Genomic DNA, 17,519 nt, shown 5'->3' with positions numbered 1-17,519 from the left:
TCCCAGGTGCCGGGCAGGGGGCACAGCCTCAGGTCCCTTGTCAAGCCCCGCTGGGTAGGGAGCGCAGCCACAGGGCCCCTGTCAAGCCCTGCCGGATGTGGGGCGCAGCTTCAGGTCCCGTCAAGCCCCACTGGGCGGGGGGTGTGGCCTTAGGTCACCCATCAAGCCCCGCCAGGCAGGGGGCATAGCCTGAGGTCCTGTCAAGCCCCACCGGGCGGGGGGGCGCAGCCTCAGGTCCCCTGCCACAGCCCAGCACCATACAGCCTCAAATCCCTGCAGATCGCTCATTACAGCTTGTTATGGAAACCCCGCCTCTGCTGTGGGTGCAGCCATCTTGTGGTGGTGTGATGGAGTGAGGGTCAATTTGCATATTACCTCTTTATTATATAGGATTAACTCTCTTTCAGGAAGTTTCATATTCTGCACACTAAATAATCCACATCATTTCTGAGAAAATTAAGGCAACATTTTTAGAGTAAAAGAAGGGGCTGGAGAGTGTGGAAATCTTTGTAAGTAATCTGAAAACAAATAGAAACTTGACTAAAAGTGGATCTTTTCCAGGGCCTATTTCATAGAATGGGTGATGTAAACTGATGCTACAGACCCAGTCCATTGTTCTGCTAAAAATTTTATCTCAGAGATAAACTGACCATGTTTTGAACCAAAATTGGAGAGTGTGGTTCAATTCAAGTGCACTTGGTGGGGGCAATAGGATAGAATATTTAATTTTGGGGAGAACACCCTCCAAATCCAATATAAATAGCAATCCCAAGAGATCCATAATCTTGGCCCTAAGAACTATACAGGAATCTTCTAATCAATACTAAATCTGAAGATGCTCTGGTTGGTCTTATCAGTTTTTCTTTTTCTGCCAGGCAGATCGTGTTGAGGAAGTAAAACAGAATAAAGAGTCCTGCCTTAGGAATGATATAGCTCTGGGTTTGAATTTTGTTATCTTCTTGAGGCTTTCCTTTGCCAACTCCCCCACACCTTATCCCTAACAAAAAGAAAAGAAATCCCAGTCTATTAGCATTTTGTGCAGAAAGTATATCTTAATCATGACGGTATTTTTTGCCTATCTCCACTGTCTCACTGTAGAAATTATACGTCCTTCCCTTCTCACTCTATTGAGCAATTCTTTCATGTACAATTCTGACTGATATTTAGTTTGCTGTGCGGTGGAATAGAGAGATCTCAAGTGGGGGTAGTAGGAAATAAAAATGGACTAAGTTCCACTAGTTCACAGACAAAAAGCTTTTTCTCTAAGTATTCCATTTTTTACTTTGGAACTAAAAATCAAGATTCAGCTTATAGTCTAAAAATCAGGCCTTTTTAGTTGTCACTAAAATTTTTTCTCACTTGATAATTCTTGTATAGACTGGAGTGTTTCCTGTAAGTCCTAGAAATCACTTTTGCACAGAACTTTGGTAGATGGAATAATACTAGGTTCTATGGAGATGTGTCTGGACCACCAATAAAGGGAATACTGGAGCCAAGTTAACATAATTCCTGGAATCCTAATTATCTCTGTTTTCATCTATTTTATATGGGTATGCTGGAGAAATTTTGCTTAGAAAAGTAAAACAAAGTTTTATTGCTTAATTTTTTTTAAAAGTTTGAAAAATCATTGATATACAAATAATATTCATGATATTAATCCTGGTCACTTCTGAATTTGGAACTACAGTCTAGTTTGTCTCAAACTTCCCTTTTCTACTAAGAACCACGTTAGGCCCTGCTCTCTTTTCCCCCCCATGATTTTGTGTATATATCCTCCTATATAATAAAAGCCTAACATGTAAACTGTCCCCTCGACCAGGAGTTCAACTGCTTGCTATGACGTGCGCTGACCACCAGGGGGCAGCGCGGAACATGGTGGGTGTCAGTGATGCAGTGCTGCCAGCCCCTATGGGCCCTGATGAGAGCGGGACCATGGCAGGATGGTGGAGCAGGTGAGCGGGTGGTGCCAGGCCTAAGTGGGTGCAAGCAGGGGCCCAATCTCCCTGCTGATCAGGCCCTGATCACCCGATTGGGGCCGGGCCCCGGGCTGGAACGGGGGGCGGGTGGCGGTGACCAACCTCCCTCGGCACCTGGATGGGGGGCTGCGACCTCTCGCTGGCTACCTGAGGGTGGGGGTGATGAGGATGGAGGTGTCGTGAGAATGTGGGGTGTCCGCTGAGCTCACTCTCACTCCCCCTGGTACCCTCCTCCAGGACACCAGGGCTCGTGCACTGGGAAGCCCCCTCCCAACCCTCTGCGCTCAAGGTGCTGGGTGCCCGTGAGGAGCCCACCCCGCACCTGCGCGGCCTCTTCCGGGTGAGCTGGGCTGCAGCCACCAGGACCACAGGGGCCAGTCGAGCTCCCCGTGGGTTTGTGCAGGAGCTGGTCTGCGAGGCTGGCCAGAGAGCGCACACTGCCCACCTGGCTTCTGTGTGGCACTGCTGGGCGGCCCAGAGGCCCACTCTGCGCCCCAGCTCGTGGCTCACCGCATCTCCACGTGGGGACTCGGGCACCATGACTCAGGCGGAAGGGGGGGGGGGCACGCAAGGGCCCGGGGGCCCAGGAGCTGCCCATGGCCCAGAGGTCAGCTAAGACCTGACCTTCCATGCCAGATGCTCGCGCTCCGATTGCCGGCCAGGCCTAGGGACTGCACTTATGCATGAATTTCGTGCATCAGGCCTCTAGTGTGTGTGTGTGCGTGTGTGTGTGTGTGTGTGTGTGTGTGTGTGTGTGTGTGTGTATAACGTAAAATTTCTTAATTGATTTCAGGGAGGAAAGGAGAGGGAGAGAGAGATAGAAACATATGATGAGAGAGAATCATACGTGCTCCCCATTGGGGATCGAGCCGCAACCTGGGCATGTGCCCTGGCCAGGAATCGAACCGCGACCTCCTGGTTCATAGGTCGACACTCAACCACTGAGCCACTCTGGCCAGGCAGGCCCTACTCTTTTCCCCACCACCAGCATATTCCAGGTCCAGGTTTATCTTCATAAAAAACAAAGTTTTAAAATCATTTCATGGGTGATATTGAATATGTGATAATTAGTAGAGGACATGCTTGCTCAAATGTGAATTCTGGTGGGGTTTGCTCACCAGCTTTGTAGCTAAAGCAAAATGACAAAACAAAACACCAAACACACACACAAAACAAAGCTCTATCATGGATTACTTGGGAATAATGGAAACCTTAAATTTAAATCCATATATGCTAAGAGTCACAACTATCATTTGGTTCTTCGGACTGATGTGGCATGCTGTTTCACACCTCCAGGCTTTTGCACATACAGTTGCCTCAGCCAGTCCAGGGCTTGCTCTCCTTCCCTTTTCTAGCTCACTACTATTCACCCTTTAAGACCCAGTTCAGGTGTAACCTTTTCTAGGAAGTCTTTCCTGACAACCTCTCTCCCAGCTGGGTTAATGACTTTTCCTTTATATTCCCAAATATCTGTATATACATTTCTATCACTGTTCTTATCATACTACGTTGAAATGACTGTTTGGGTGTCTTGCCTCCACTGACAGTTCCTGAGGGCGGGGTCATGCCACATTTATCTTTGGACCCCAAGAAGCTCACATAATACCTTGTACAAAGAAGACACACAGTGAATTTCTCTTTAATATAAATGCTCACCAGCATCTTCTTAGCATGATCCTTCTAGATCTCATATGCCAGGCAGCACTGAGTCTATGTTACCATGAATGGAACAAATGTCAGAATTTTTGCAAGAAAAATAGCTTCCAATAGATGATACCCATCCTTCCAAGGCTGCTGAATAAAAACTCCTGACTGGGTTGAATATCAGCTTAGATTATTAACATCTTATCTGGCCCACCCTGCTCCAACCCAACTGCAAAATATCCATTATGGGATCTAGAGCTACTATTCAGAATTGCTTTGTCACTGGAGGACTGATTTCCTGGCTTATGTGAAAGATATCATTGAGAATTACCACTGCCAGATATTCTTTAGATCTGATGTTTGGACTTAATGGATACATGTGAGCCTGGCCAGATGATTTATTGTTCTTTTAACACTTTGCACAATGCCTCCTATGGACATGGCCTACATTAAACAATTGAGGTACCGCCACCCCCCCAAAAAAAGCTCTTTAGGAGCCTGCAATCCTAGTAGTGATCGTGTAAGTAGACAATAAGATGCTTTGTTATGGTTTAGTATTATTTTTATAAGCACAGATTCTCTGAGCTTATAAGAAGGAAACTGAGAGGTCACCCACTTAAGAAAATTTATTTTATAGATGAGTAACAGATTTTTAAGAGAAAGATCTCTCCCTGACACTAAAAGAAAAAATAAGTGACATATACTGAAATACGGAGATAACAGTTTCTGCATGCTACTGGAGTATTCAAGTGCATACTTTCACCTCTGCATGTTAAGAATTTCATAGAGTGCCCTAACTGGATTCTCTCTCATCATTGATGTTTCTCTCTCTCTTCTCTCTTCTCTCTCTCTCTCTCCCCCTTATTTTCTCTCTCTCCCTTCCTCTCTGAAATCAATAAAAATATATTAAAAACAAAAGAAGTCCTAAATCACCCAATGCTTAAATTCTTTTAGTAGCTTCCCACAACTCTTCAAATATTAAGAACAAGAATTTGAACAGGGTCTATTAAGTCAGTCCTATGTGATTAGGCTCTGGATCTCTCTCTAGCTTCATCTTAGAGCATGCTTCCCCTATTCTGATCACACTGGCCTTTTTTAGCCTGTTTGGTTCATCCTGTTTCTTCTCACCATAGGGCCTTTGCACATGCAATACTGTGTACTTGTCCTTTCTTCAACTCTCAGCCAGTTATTTTGCTAGGTGCTTGGGCATATACTGATGAACAAAACAAAGTCTCAGTTTTCACAATGCTTAGGGCTGAGGGGGAGAAAGTGGTAGAGACAGAAAAACCAATAATCAAATAATAAAAATTGCTGAAAAGTGGTATGAAGAAAAAGAACAAAGTGATGTGAGAAAAGGAATAAAGTAAGGAAGGGAAATCTACTTTAGATTGTGTGGACAAATAGGGGCCACATGCTAACCTGACTAGCTCAAGGAAGGCCTGCATGGCAGCCTTGCAAATTTAGAGACCTAAAGTAACCACAAAGGATGGTCTGAAATTAAAACTTTTTTAAAACTAAAAGCAATTTATGGTGGATAGTTATGTCCTAAGGCAGTATTTTTCCATAACAAAGGTTAATCTTCACATTAACTAAGCCTATCCTTTTGTCTTTTTGTATCTAGGATAACACGCCTGATTAACAAAGTAATTTCCCTTTATCTGGATCCCTCAAAGCACCACAAATCCCCTCATTGTTATTGAGTTCATTGTTGACCATTAACTGTCCTGTACACACCTAAGTAAAGGAAGTATGTGTCTATCATTTTATCCAATCCCGTCCCCCCCCCCTTTGCTTTCTCCCACCTCCCTAATCTATCACCAATAGATTTCATGTAACCCACTTACATCTCTCTTTTGACTGTAATGTATAAAACAAGGTGCAAAACAGCCATTCTCCAGAGCATTATTCTCAATCCGTTGAGATTCTGCTTTCTGGCAATTGTCAACAGTTTGGCTAAATAAACTCACAAAAATTCTTCACAGGTTTGAATGTTTCTTACGTTAACAAGTGGGAGATCATAGAAGAATTCTTTGAACAGGGGCATTTGAACTGAGCTCTCAAAGATAGAAAAAGAAGTTGTTACTTTAACCAGGTCATAAATGAAGAAAAGTATTATTACTATACTAGAAAAGTATTATTACTATACTAGTATATTATTACTATACTAATAATACTATACTATTATTACTATTACTATGCTTATATGTTACATGAGTCAAGAGAATACAGAATTTGGAATTTTATCAATACTCAAGATGAAAATACACAGTTAACATGGCAATTCAAGTAAAGACAAAAGAAAAGGATTTGTTTGTCCACTGCTTGAGAATTCACTTGGTGAAAGTGTTAACAAAAAAGGTTAAGGAGCCCTAACCGGTTTGGCTCAGCAGATAGAGCTTCGTCCTGTGGACTGAAGGGTCCCAGGTTCCATTCCGGTCAAGGGCATGTACCTGGGTTGCGGGCACATCCCCAGTAGGGGGCGTGCAAGAGGCAGCTGAATCGATGGTTCTCTCTCATCGATGTTTCTAACTCTGTATCCCTCTCCCTCTCCCTTCCTCTCTGTAAAAAAAATCAATAAAATATATATTTTTTAAAAAAAGGTTAAGGAAGGAGCAGAAGGATGCTAAGATAGGAAAAGGTGAGTAGTCAGGAAGGGGACTACCTGCCCAGTATCCTAATGGAGTATATGGACAGTTGTGGTTACAAGGCTTACATAACCAATGAGTCAGCAAAAGTCAGGGCACAGGATCTCTTCAATGCCCATTCTAAACATCTAGGAAGTTTGGCTCTCTCTACCAGTGAGACGAGGGGCCCGAGAATAAGATCTGAGGCAGGCTAATTAAAGGTACCATAACTTCCAGCTATACTCGCCTAACTTATTTATTAGCATGAGGAAAAGTAAACCTTCTTGCTTAGCAAAACATAAGAAACAGGATCCAACTTAAAGCAGATTAGAGCAAGGCAATTCCGGTAAGATTTCACAGGTCTAATGTTGCCCATTTCTTTAACTTGTAAAGATTCCAAAATCAAGACTCCAGAAGGTGCTGAAAGCAAAACCTAGATTTAAAGAGAAAATGTCTTTATATATTTTGGGGTCCATAAATATTTCAGGGCTACTTTCTTACTCTAATATAAGCTAATATGTATTAATAGTAACAGAAAAAGGCTTCATAATGATAAAACTGGGTCTAGTAAACAAAAAAGAACATATAAAAAGGGATTAAATCACAGTACAGAAAAAGAGATACAGCACTAACATCCACTTGATACTGATCTGCAATGATGATGAATCCAAGACAAATGCTCACCAACACACAGCTATGAAAACAGCAGACTCCTCATCCTGCCTTCCTCTATCTCCATACTTATATTCTCAGCCTATTACTGTTCCAGTGACAACAACTCAGTTAAAGTAGAAAGCCTTTATTTTTGCTTTTCCACTTCAGGCCATAGGAAAAAGCTGGTGTGAGGGGGAGGGGTGGGGAAGGGGAGGAAAAGTAGGGTGGAGGAAGGGTGTAAATATGACTGTTCAAAGAAGGGAAAGATTATCTGTTAGCATTCTTGGCTCTATAAATTCTTAGCTTCTGCCTGTTTACGGATATCTGAGAAAACGTGATAATTATCTCTGAAGGTCACAATTGAATGACCAGAAATAATGTTTTCCTTTCTGGTTCCCTTAGCCATCCCTTTCAATCAAATGTGAATCTGCAAAATGTTTTAATTATTGCAGACACAATTCTATGTAGCTGATATAGGAAAGTAAAACAAACAAGCAAACAAAAACAAGAAAAAACAAAAACAAAACACAAGCAACACATTTACCTTACCAAAACCCCCTGTCAGGCAGTCTGCTGATTTTGCTTGCCACAAAGCTCATCCTTCATTTGTGCACTGCCAGAGCAAGCTTGGATCGTGAAAACAAATCACAACCTCTTTTGGCTATAAGCTCTTTCCATTTGTCCCAGTTTCCAAGCTGCAGAGGAGCTGTGGCATAGTCTGTCACGGCTGCACGTACTTGGTTTCCGAGAATAACGCTGTAAATGAGGACAGCTACCACTGGGAATTCATTCCCCCACCAAAGAGCCAGCCGAAATGAAGCTTCTCCCTGGGCCTCTCACCTTCACAGACTCAGAAAAGGGCCTTTCACAGAACAGGCAGGTACAGCCGCACCACATCAACATCCCGCATAGCCAATCCTCCGCAGTGCCCACCTCAGCCTACGTACAGTTCCGGTTCTGTCTGCTGCACCAATTCTTAGAGCTTTCTATATCTGAGAGCCTGGGAGGACTCCGTGCTGAATAAACAGAAAGCTTCTGCCAAACAAATATCCGTGTGCGTGTGCATGTGCGTGTGAGTGTGCATGTGTGTGGTTTGCGATAGCTGCTAATGCAAATGCAGTTTGAGAATGGAGATCACAAACAGTATCTGCCTCTCTTCTCAAGCTGTGAGCATCTTTTATAAAAGAGAAAGGCACCAAACTGGTTGAATTTAAAGCTACAGTACATTAATTGAACATTATGTGTCTTCTCACTTAAAACCAAATAAAATTTAGAATAACTTAAAGAAGGTTAAAAACATTCTAAATAAAGTAACACCATTTAGGTACCTTGGTTTAATAAATACAAAGAAATCTACCCATGCTTTGATAAAGGATTAATAAAAGATTGCCAGAACAGATTTCTTATGCGCTTTCCTAATGTTTCTTCTCTTGTTTTTACATTAGGCTCACAAAACCATTTAAATGAAAATTGAGCAAGGAAAAGAAAATTGAACATGAGACCCTAAAGTCTTATTCTTATGGACAAAGAGAAAAAAGCTCTTCTGAATGAAAGGCATTAGAGTTCTGTGAAGTTTAAGCAACAGATTAAAACACCACAACTATAAGCCCAGGCTCAGTCCCTGTACTATCACATACTATTTATTGAATACGTGCAATATAACTGAACACCTTAAGGATACTATTCCTGCCCTGAAAATTCACTTCGGGATTTAGGCAAGCTATCAGAAACAAGCTTTATTTCTTCTATTGTAAAAACAGTTTTGGGGACTGCACATAGGAAGAATTTTAATGATTATAAAATACAGTGTAGCATGTACAATGTATAATATCTAGTAACATTTCTCTCTGGTTAATATGTAGAAAAAAATCGGACATGACAACAGTTTGATATAGTATAGTACAGTCCTTTCTATGAGCCTAAAGTTGTGATAATTTCTGTTCTAGTTAAGTACTGAGCTGGAAGCTCAGGCTATCACAGTACTGAAAGGTCAAAGGTCTTTCCAAACAGTATTCACCAGCTTCATATAGAATTCTTTCATCTAAATCAGACAAAGCCCTCTGAATAGAATCCAAAGCCCCTTAATTTTTCAAAAAATATATTTCTATTAATTTCAGAGAGGAAGGGAGAGGGATAGAAAGATAGAAACATCAATGATGAGAAAGAATCATTGATTGGCTGCCTCTTACACGCCCCACACTCGGAATCAAGCCTGCAACCTGGACATGCGCCCTGACCGGGAATGGAACGGTGACCTCCTGGTTCATAGGTCGATGCACAGGCACTGAGCCACGCAGGTTGGGCCCCTTAAATGAATTTGAAGAAAATTCTGGGTTGAAACCAGGGTTCCAGAAATTCCTCTTCTGTGTTTAGAGGAACAGAACTCTGACCTTGACCCATCAGAAAAAATTAATAAAAAATTTAATGACTTAACACAAGTTTTGTTTTTGTTTCAAGAGAGTAAATATTTGTTTATATAAAAACAATGTCAAAAAAATCATCACCACTAGCATCAACACTAGCTGATGTTTGCTTAATTCTTTTTATTAGCATTTTTAATATCCCTTATTTTAAGACAATTGTGTTCATTATAGAAAATTTTGAAATTATAAATGGGCATAAAAGAAAGTAAAATTTTTTTGTAATCTCACTGCTCACAGAAAGCCAAACCAGACACTGTATGAGGTTCTTTTATCCTCTTTTCTTACCACTGAGATCATTGAAGCCTGTGTTGAGACAAAGTGCCATAAGATCAAAACTGCCTTGATTGGATAGGCTACCATATGGAAGACAGCAGCCCTGAAGAGTTGCCTGGGTCTCAAGTAGACCCTGTGTATGAGAAGTGTTCATTGTATATTTGTATGAGAGACATGATTATACTTTTAAAATTTATCCTAAAACAGCCTAGCTGGTTTGCCTCAGTGGATAGAGCATCAGCCTTCAGACTGAAGGGTCCCAAGTTTGATTCCGGTCAGGGGCACATACTTTGGTTGTAGGCTCCAGCCTAGGTCAGGGTGCATGCAGGAAGCAACCAGGAGGCAACCACTCCATGTGTTTCTCTCACATTGATGTTTCTCTCTCTGTGTCTCCCTCTCCCTTCTACTCTCTATAAAAATCAATGGGAAATATCCTCAGGTGAAAATTAACAACAACAACAAAATTTATCCTAGAACAGTTTTTGAGGTTCCACCAAGATGTCAATAGATTTACGAGTTGCCAGAGAAGTGGCCCTCATTAGCTGCAATAAGCCTGGGTATATCTCTTCTTGGATCCCCAAGTAAATCTCATGTGGCAACAGAACTTTAATTTTGCTTTCTGTTCTCTCAAAAAATTTTTTTCTCTTGCTGATTTTGCTTTTGTTTCTGGTTTACGTACAGTTGATAAGTTACTCCTCATTGATGGCAGCACTTACTGAGAATTTGATTTTTAAGGTTGACCATTTGATGGTCTCTGTTGAAGAATGATAAATATTTATCTTCTGTTGGGTGAGAAACCAAAAGAGAACCACATTAAGGAACAATAGTTGACTTTATATAGGGAACCAATGTCTGTGAAGAAGCCTTCCCAGGAAAACTGACCTGATGCCTGTATTTACAGGGTCCCTGGCTTACAGGTGGTAAAGAAGGCCACTTACTTCCTGGTAAGCCTTAGCAAATGTTGGGGAGTTGAAGATAAGATTAACTCATCCAACTTTATCAGCACTGCAGGTGAAATCTAGTCAGACAGTTTCTTAGACATGGTTTCCTAACCTTGGAATAGTAAATAATAGAGGTGTTTAAAAGTCCATTCTAGGATTCCTTATGAAAACTTCCATACAGGAATTAATCTTGTAGCCTAAATAATTGTTCAAGCCCTGGCCGGGTGGCTCAGTTAGATGGAGCGTTGTCCGTACACCAAAAGATTGCAGGTTTGATTCCCAGTCAGAGCACATATCAAGGTTGTGGGTTTTATGCCCAGTTGGGGCACAGGAGACAACTGATTGGTGAGGGGTTTTTTTTTCTCTCTCTCCCTTCATCTCTCTAAAAAAATTTTTTTTCGATAAAGTATCATTGCTTAAAACTCTGGATTTGCAAAGAAAATTTAAGGATGTCTGTATGATTAATTAACACTTGCTGTACTTATGTAAATAATCCAGTCAAACCTAATGAGACCAATAATTTTGTGATCAAGAATAATCTTTAGGAATTATTTATGATCACCAGAAGGATGGGAGAGTTTCAGCAAAAATTGTGAAAAACTAAAATGGAAAAGATTTTAAGTGTCTTTTCGAGGGACTTCCTAGTGTTATCTATCCGATTCTCTGGCTTTTTGTCTTTGGCTAGGTTATTTTACAGCTCTGAAGAGATGGAAATTACCTTGGGGACAGTGTTGGTGATGCAATGCAAATAAATGTTGTCTGGTAGAGAATATAAATTTCCTTAAGTTCAATTCTCATTTGGACCAATTTAACATCTTACTAGTTCTTAATAACTGGTTAATTAGTGAGTTAAATAAATATTTGACACATTTTGAATGAGAGTCATAATTTTACCTTTACAAATATTTGTATCCTTACTTTTTATTTCTCAAAGCATCTAACTAAAAAACAATTGCGTAGTTGAAATTAGCCTTTTGCCTATTTTTAAAAGCTCTTACAAAAGAGCTAACAAGAATTTTTACATTTTTAAATAATTGTGAAAAAGAAGAACAAAACAAAGACGACTATGTAACAGAGAATATATGGCCCTTAATGCCTGAAATATTTATTATCTGGCTCTTTACAAAAAAAGTTTGCCAATACTTGCTTTAAAGTTATAGTATCTCAAATGGCATTGATATCTTAATATGAGTGATCAACCTAACAATATACAAGAGACTGACTTACTCAAGTCAGCATTTTAGCAGCAAAGTCAACTTTGGACCCAGACTGAGAAAATAGGCTCCTTAATAAATATACCATAATCTTTACAATAACATAAATAAATGACTTACTAAATTTAGAATTATCTCTGACAAGAAAATATTTTCTTCCCCAGTAATACAAACCTACAATAATATCTTTATTGTATTCAATACTGCTGAGTATCAAGGATGTTGAAAATTTCATAAGGAAATATATTTTATCTTTCCAAAATTTCTGGGAAAGATGCTTTTAAAAAACCTGTTTATTTACATATATAAAAGCAGAGAAGAGAAGAAATCCTGTGCAGTCTTCATCCAGCTTAACTCATAGCCCATGCTCCCCTCTCCTACAATTATTTGGAAGCAAATTCCAGACAAAAGATGTTCTTTATAAAAACCAAGGCTAATTCCAGAGGCTTTCCTATATTATTAAAGCCTATCTCAGCTGTCAGACTTCATGAATACTGTACTATATTTTTTCAGATAAAATGCCTAATGTTCTCCTCCTCTTTTACCCTTTACTATATTATATTCATAAAGAATCCACTGGGGAAAAATGTCCAAAGATGATAGAACTTATTCTGTTTCTATGAACTGATGGTCTTGATGTTGATGCTTGATGACTGACTAGAATCACTAGATACATTTTTTCCAAAGTGGCAAAAGATGGGTAAAGTTGAGTCAAGGAAGAATAAGTCTAACAAATCAATTACTATCTGTAGTTCTAGATGGCAGAGAACAGATGTGCAAGGAAGGCACTAAAGTTAAAATGTGTCCCATCAGTTGGCTGGGCATTCCTCAAGGAGTTTCTTGCGCTTCTCTATGTGGCAACCAGTTCAGCTAAAAAGTCCCTAACTGCATTTACATCTCCCACTGGGATTCAATTCTGACTTCAGCAGCTCTCTTTATGCATAAACAAATGCCCATAACCAGCCAGTTGGTGAGGGAGCAGAAACATGACAAAGCAAGGAATTAGAAAAGGTTTTTAAATCTTCTGAGATTAATATGATCATATGGATCTCTAACTAAGGCAAGCACTTTCTTTTACTGCTTAGAACTAATTAATTCAGAAAGGAGAGCAAGAGAGGCTTTTGCTTAGTGTCAAAGCCAATATCAGAATTATGAGGTTTTAGGAAGGAATATAGGCACTGACCTTCTTTAAAAACTAGCTAAATTATCTGAAACACCTAACTGAATAAGTAGAATAAGCAATGAAAATTGCTTATTTAGGCTCTGCCTACATCAAAGGAATCATGTATCATGATGCCATCTATCACCCAAGGGGCTCAAAGGTGCTGCATGAGCTGTTTCACAACTGCAAAGTACATAAAGCCATGACGGGAATACCACCCCCCAACTCAAGGAAGGGCCAGTTAACCCCTAGTACCTTCTGCAAAGCAACTGCAGAATCATATAAATTATTAAATTAAATTGTATAATAAAATAGTCTTTTTTTAATGTCATAAAAAAGAATATAAAATAGTGATTTCCAACCTCAGGTCCACAAAAGGGTCAAGTTGTTTTCAAGATTTCCAAATGCCCAATGGAAATTGTACATTCTCCCATAATAAAGGTGTATAGGCAGACCAAAATGACAGACATTTAATTTTGTCTGGAATTATAATTACTCCAGGTGATATCATTGTATCAGTGCTGTTCAGAAATGCTGACTGGCTCTTAGTCCCTATTTTTTTTTTTTAAATGGAAAATCATATATGCTGCTTGTAAACAAACATTTTCAAAATAGCAGGCTCATGAGGGAAAAAAAATACTGGTGAATAAGGTTGATTTAAGTTTCATTTTCTAAGTAAGATTACACCTTCAATGTTAATAAAAACCAAAACACTTAAATTTAAAAAGTATAAAGTAAATCATTAGAATATGCATATTCTATGCCTGGAAAATTACCATCTGGAGGCAATATATAAGTAATGCTATAATGTTTTAGAAAATGCTATTCACCACAGTGACTATGTCAGAACTATATAAGCCATCTCTTGAAAACCCTTACTTAATATCTATTTTATATCTCCCAAATCCCATACTGGAGGCTCTCAGGAATAAAAAATAAACACAACTTTCCACATCCTAGAAAATATGAAGAAAAATAGCATCAAATGAACTATTTCAAGTCCATGTGAGAAGAACAAGGAATCATCTCAATTTATTCTTTTCAAAATATTACCAGCCATAGATGGCTTTGGGGTGTGTGTGTTGGGGGGGGGGGGGGGGGGGGGGAGTGGACAGATACAAAGCTATTTTAACTGAAAATAACCTGGCTTCATTATTCTTTACTATTTAATTTTCCACTAAACTGCATAGAACCTTAGTGGTCAAATATTCTCTAAGAATAGCCACATGACTCAATATAGAAATACAACCAAGAAAGAGTAGAAAGCAAGGTGAAGACTGATTCTATAGGTATTAACTGGCTACTTACTGAAACGTACCTCCTTCCAAATTTCTTTAAGTTTGTTATAAAAAACAACAACAACCGCCCTAACCAGTTTGGCTCAGTGGATAGAGCGTCGGCCTACAGACTCAAGGATCCCAGGTTCGATTCCGGTCAAGGGCATATACCTTGGTTGCAGGCACATTCCCAGTAGGGAGTGTGCAGGAGGCAGCTGAATCGATGTTTCTCTCTCATCGATGTTTCTAACTCTCCATCCCTCCCCCTTCCTCTCTGTAAAAAATCAATAAAAAATATTAAAAATAAAATAAAATAAAAAACAACAACAACCAAATGGCCAGTTTCTCATCCCTTTACCTTTTCTCTTGATATACCGACATATTATATAGTACTCTACTTTTTTACACCATTAAGCTTAGATAGCAGGCCATATTATACTAGTAAGATGGGGTTGGAAGGGTGCTTGCCAGTCTGCAGAGGAGATGGAATTGAGTCCCTGCTTTGCCACCCATCAGTTGTGGGACTTCTGTGATTTACAGAGCTTAAAACCAATCAAGGTTTAGTACCTAAGAAATGGGATTGAAGCTTGCAGGGTTGAGGCTGAAGATGAAAAACTAGAGGGCGGGAGGTGGATGGGTTGATAAATCCCTAGACATCTGATTTTTACAATTTAAGAGTTTTCACAAAACATGATTCATTCTTTAAATACCTGAAAGCCTTCAATCTTGATTTTACTTGCCAGAATCCAGTAGTAGATGACATCACATTCACTGGTCTGATTTCTTTAGGCTCAATATATTTAAAATAATTTTTAAAAAATCTAACATAACAATAAAATGACTTGTTCCAAATTCAAAGAGAGAAAAAACCTTGTTCAAACATTTCAGTATTTCATTATAGTATACAGACTTGCCATAGTATTTAAATAAGTAAATTAACAGGAGATGATTAAACTCTTAACAATAAAATAAGGTCAACAATCTGTGGTTCTAGTGAAATAACTCAAAAAATTATGCCCCCTAAAGGTTACATAAGACCAACTCATTATAATTATCATCATTTTAAAATTTTTTATTTTATTTTTTTTAATCCTCGCTTGAGGATATGATTATTGGTTTTAGAGAGAAAGGGAGAGGGAGAGAGAAAGGGAGGGAGGGAGGAAAGGGAGGGAGGGAGGGAGGAAAGGGAACTTTGATCTTTGGGCTGCCTCCCTTTACTCACCCTGACCAGGCATCAAACCCACAACCTAAGTATGTGACCTGACCAGGAACTGAACCATGACCTCCTGGTTCATAGGTTAACACTCAACCACTGAGCCACACTGGCCTGGCTCATTATAATTATTTGTAAAAAGAGGGAGAGATACAAATGGAAGGCCTTACATTCACTTCTAGTTTTCCAGGACCACACAGACAGCAGAGACTCAGTAAACATCTATTAAATGAATCAGTAAGAAATCTGTAATAATAAAAGTGTAATATACAAATCGATGGAATGGCTGAGCAGCAGAACCACTGTCCGGGCGACCACGCTATGACATGCACTGGCACCAGGCCAGCCAAGGCAGGTGCAATGCGATTGGTCGTGCCACCCTCCTCCCCCCACCCCACCATCGCCCCATGATCGCCCGCAGAGGGAGGCCCAGGTCACTGGCCGGCGGGGTGATCAACCTTGCGGGCAGTGCCAGGCCAAGGCAGGAGCGGGCGGGGGGCAGGGCCGGCTGCCGGCAGCCAGAGAGAAGCGCAGATCCCAGGTGCCAGCAGCCAGAGGGAAGCCGGTGCCATCTGCCAGGGGAAGGAAGGCCTACCCTTGCACGATTTCGTGCATCGGGCCTCTAGTAAAAACATAAAATCATATCAGCTCAAATACATGCTTATATTATTTAAGTCTACAGCTAGTTGTGGCTGGTTTCTGAATCGAAATCTTCCATTTTTTTTATTCAGTGTTTTATAGAGTCACCTGTGATTGTTAGGCAGTGTTTGTTTATGAATTGATATTAATCCTCCAAGGATTCAGTTAGTTTCTGACATTCTACAACTATATAAAAAGTAGAATTACCAAAAAAAACACCCAAAAAAACAACAACACACAAAACAACAACAACAACAAAACACAGAATTTCAAACTATACTTGCAGGAGTCTATAAAAGATAGTCTACCCAATGATTAAGCAAATTTATTAGAAATGTCTGAGGGGGAAAAACTCATTCACAATTAATAATAGGAGACAAATTTCTCATATAGAACTAAGAAGCAATAAATATGAAAGACCTCTATCTATAAGCCATTATTTAGAAAAATCACTACGAAACCGTCTCTCGTTTGTTCCTGACTTCAGCAGCCATTCAGGAAATAAACATTTTCCATCTTCCCACAAAAATATGTTCTGACAAAATTGCTTTTATGTTCTTATGATTTGACAAAAAATACCGTGCAAAAGATTTTAAAGTTAAAATTGGGATGACAGAATTTGTAGACCGCTAAGCCAGGGAGTTGAAAAGGAAAAAGCCCTAATTAACATTTCTAACGTAGTGCTTTGTCTTGTACATTAAAGGGAAAAGTTTAAAAATATAAATTTGGCCCTAGCTAGTTTGGCTCAGTGGATAGAATGTTGGCCTGCAGATTGAAGGGTCCGGGGTTCGATTCTGGTCAAGGGCACATACCTGGGTTGCAGGCTCGATCCCCACTAGGGGGGCATGCAGGAGGCAACTGATTAATGATTCTTTCTCATCATTGACATTTCTATCTCTCCTCCCATCCTCTCTGAAATCAATAAAAATATATTTAAAAAAATAAATAAACAGATAAACTTGTCCATGATCAATTGATAACAGATGCTCTTTTAGTATTTCTCTGCAAACAAATTTGAGATTAGGGATATTGTTAGGCATTTCATTTATTCATTTACTAGAAACTGTTTTCTCTCAGGGTGTTTTATGTTGTAATTACATTAACAACAATGTTACGAGCATAACCTATACTAATAATAGAGGAATATGCAAATTGTCTGGGACACTGTCACAGTAACAGTAACGAAGCAGGCTGTGTGGGGCAACAAGGCCGGCAGGGGGGTTAGTGAGGGATGACCAAACAACTGAACAGCAGGATTTGTGGGGTGACCAGGCTGGCAGGGGGGTTAGTGAGGGATGACCAAACGACTGAATAGCAGGCTGCATGGGGTGACCAAGCCAGCAGGGGGGTTAGTGAGGGACGACCAAACGACTGAACAGCAGGCTGCGTGAGGCGACCAGGCCTGCAGGGGGGTTAGTGAGGGACAACCAAATGACTGAACAGCAGGCTATGTGGGGTGACCAGGCCGGCAGGGGGGGG

The 17,519-nt window shown here is 40.1% G+C and overlaps 1 protein-coding gene across 8 annotated transcripts in view; it reads right to left on the bottom strand.

Moving 5' to 3' along the window:
• The window catches only part of TMCC1 (transmembrane and coiled-coil domain family 1), a 170,663-nt gene that overhangs the window by 32,820 nt on the left and 120,324 nt on the right, over positions 1-17,519 (bottom strand). The window contains exon 1 of one of the 8 annotated variants that reach the window (XM_014542728.1): positions 7,739-7,825. The exons of the other annotated variants lie outside the window; for them this stretch is intronic. Coding sequence (XP_014398214.1) covers positions 7,739-7,801 — 63 coding nt within the window. The 5' untranslated portion in view covers positions 7,802-7,825. Of the gene's footprint in view, positions 1-7,738; positions 7,826-17,519 lie in introns of those variants that run through there. 8 annotated transcript variants of the gene reach the window in all.

The sequence above is a fragment of the Myotis brandtii genome, unplaced genomic scaffold (genome assembly GCF_000412655.1).
Source record: "Myotis brandtii unplaced genomic scaffold, ASM41265v1 scaffold312, whole genome shotgun sequence".
NCBI lineage: Eukaryota > Metazoa > Chordata > Mammalia > Chiroptera > Vespertilionidae > Myotis > Myotis brandtii.
Note: the sequence above shows the minus strand (reverse complement) of the source record. Positions and strands in the feature narration are given on the sequence as shown.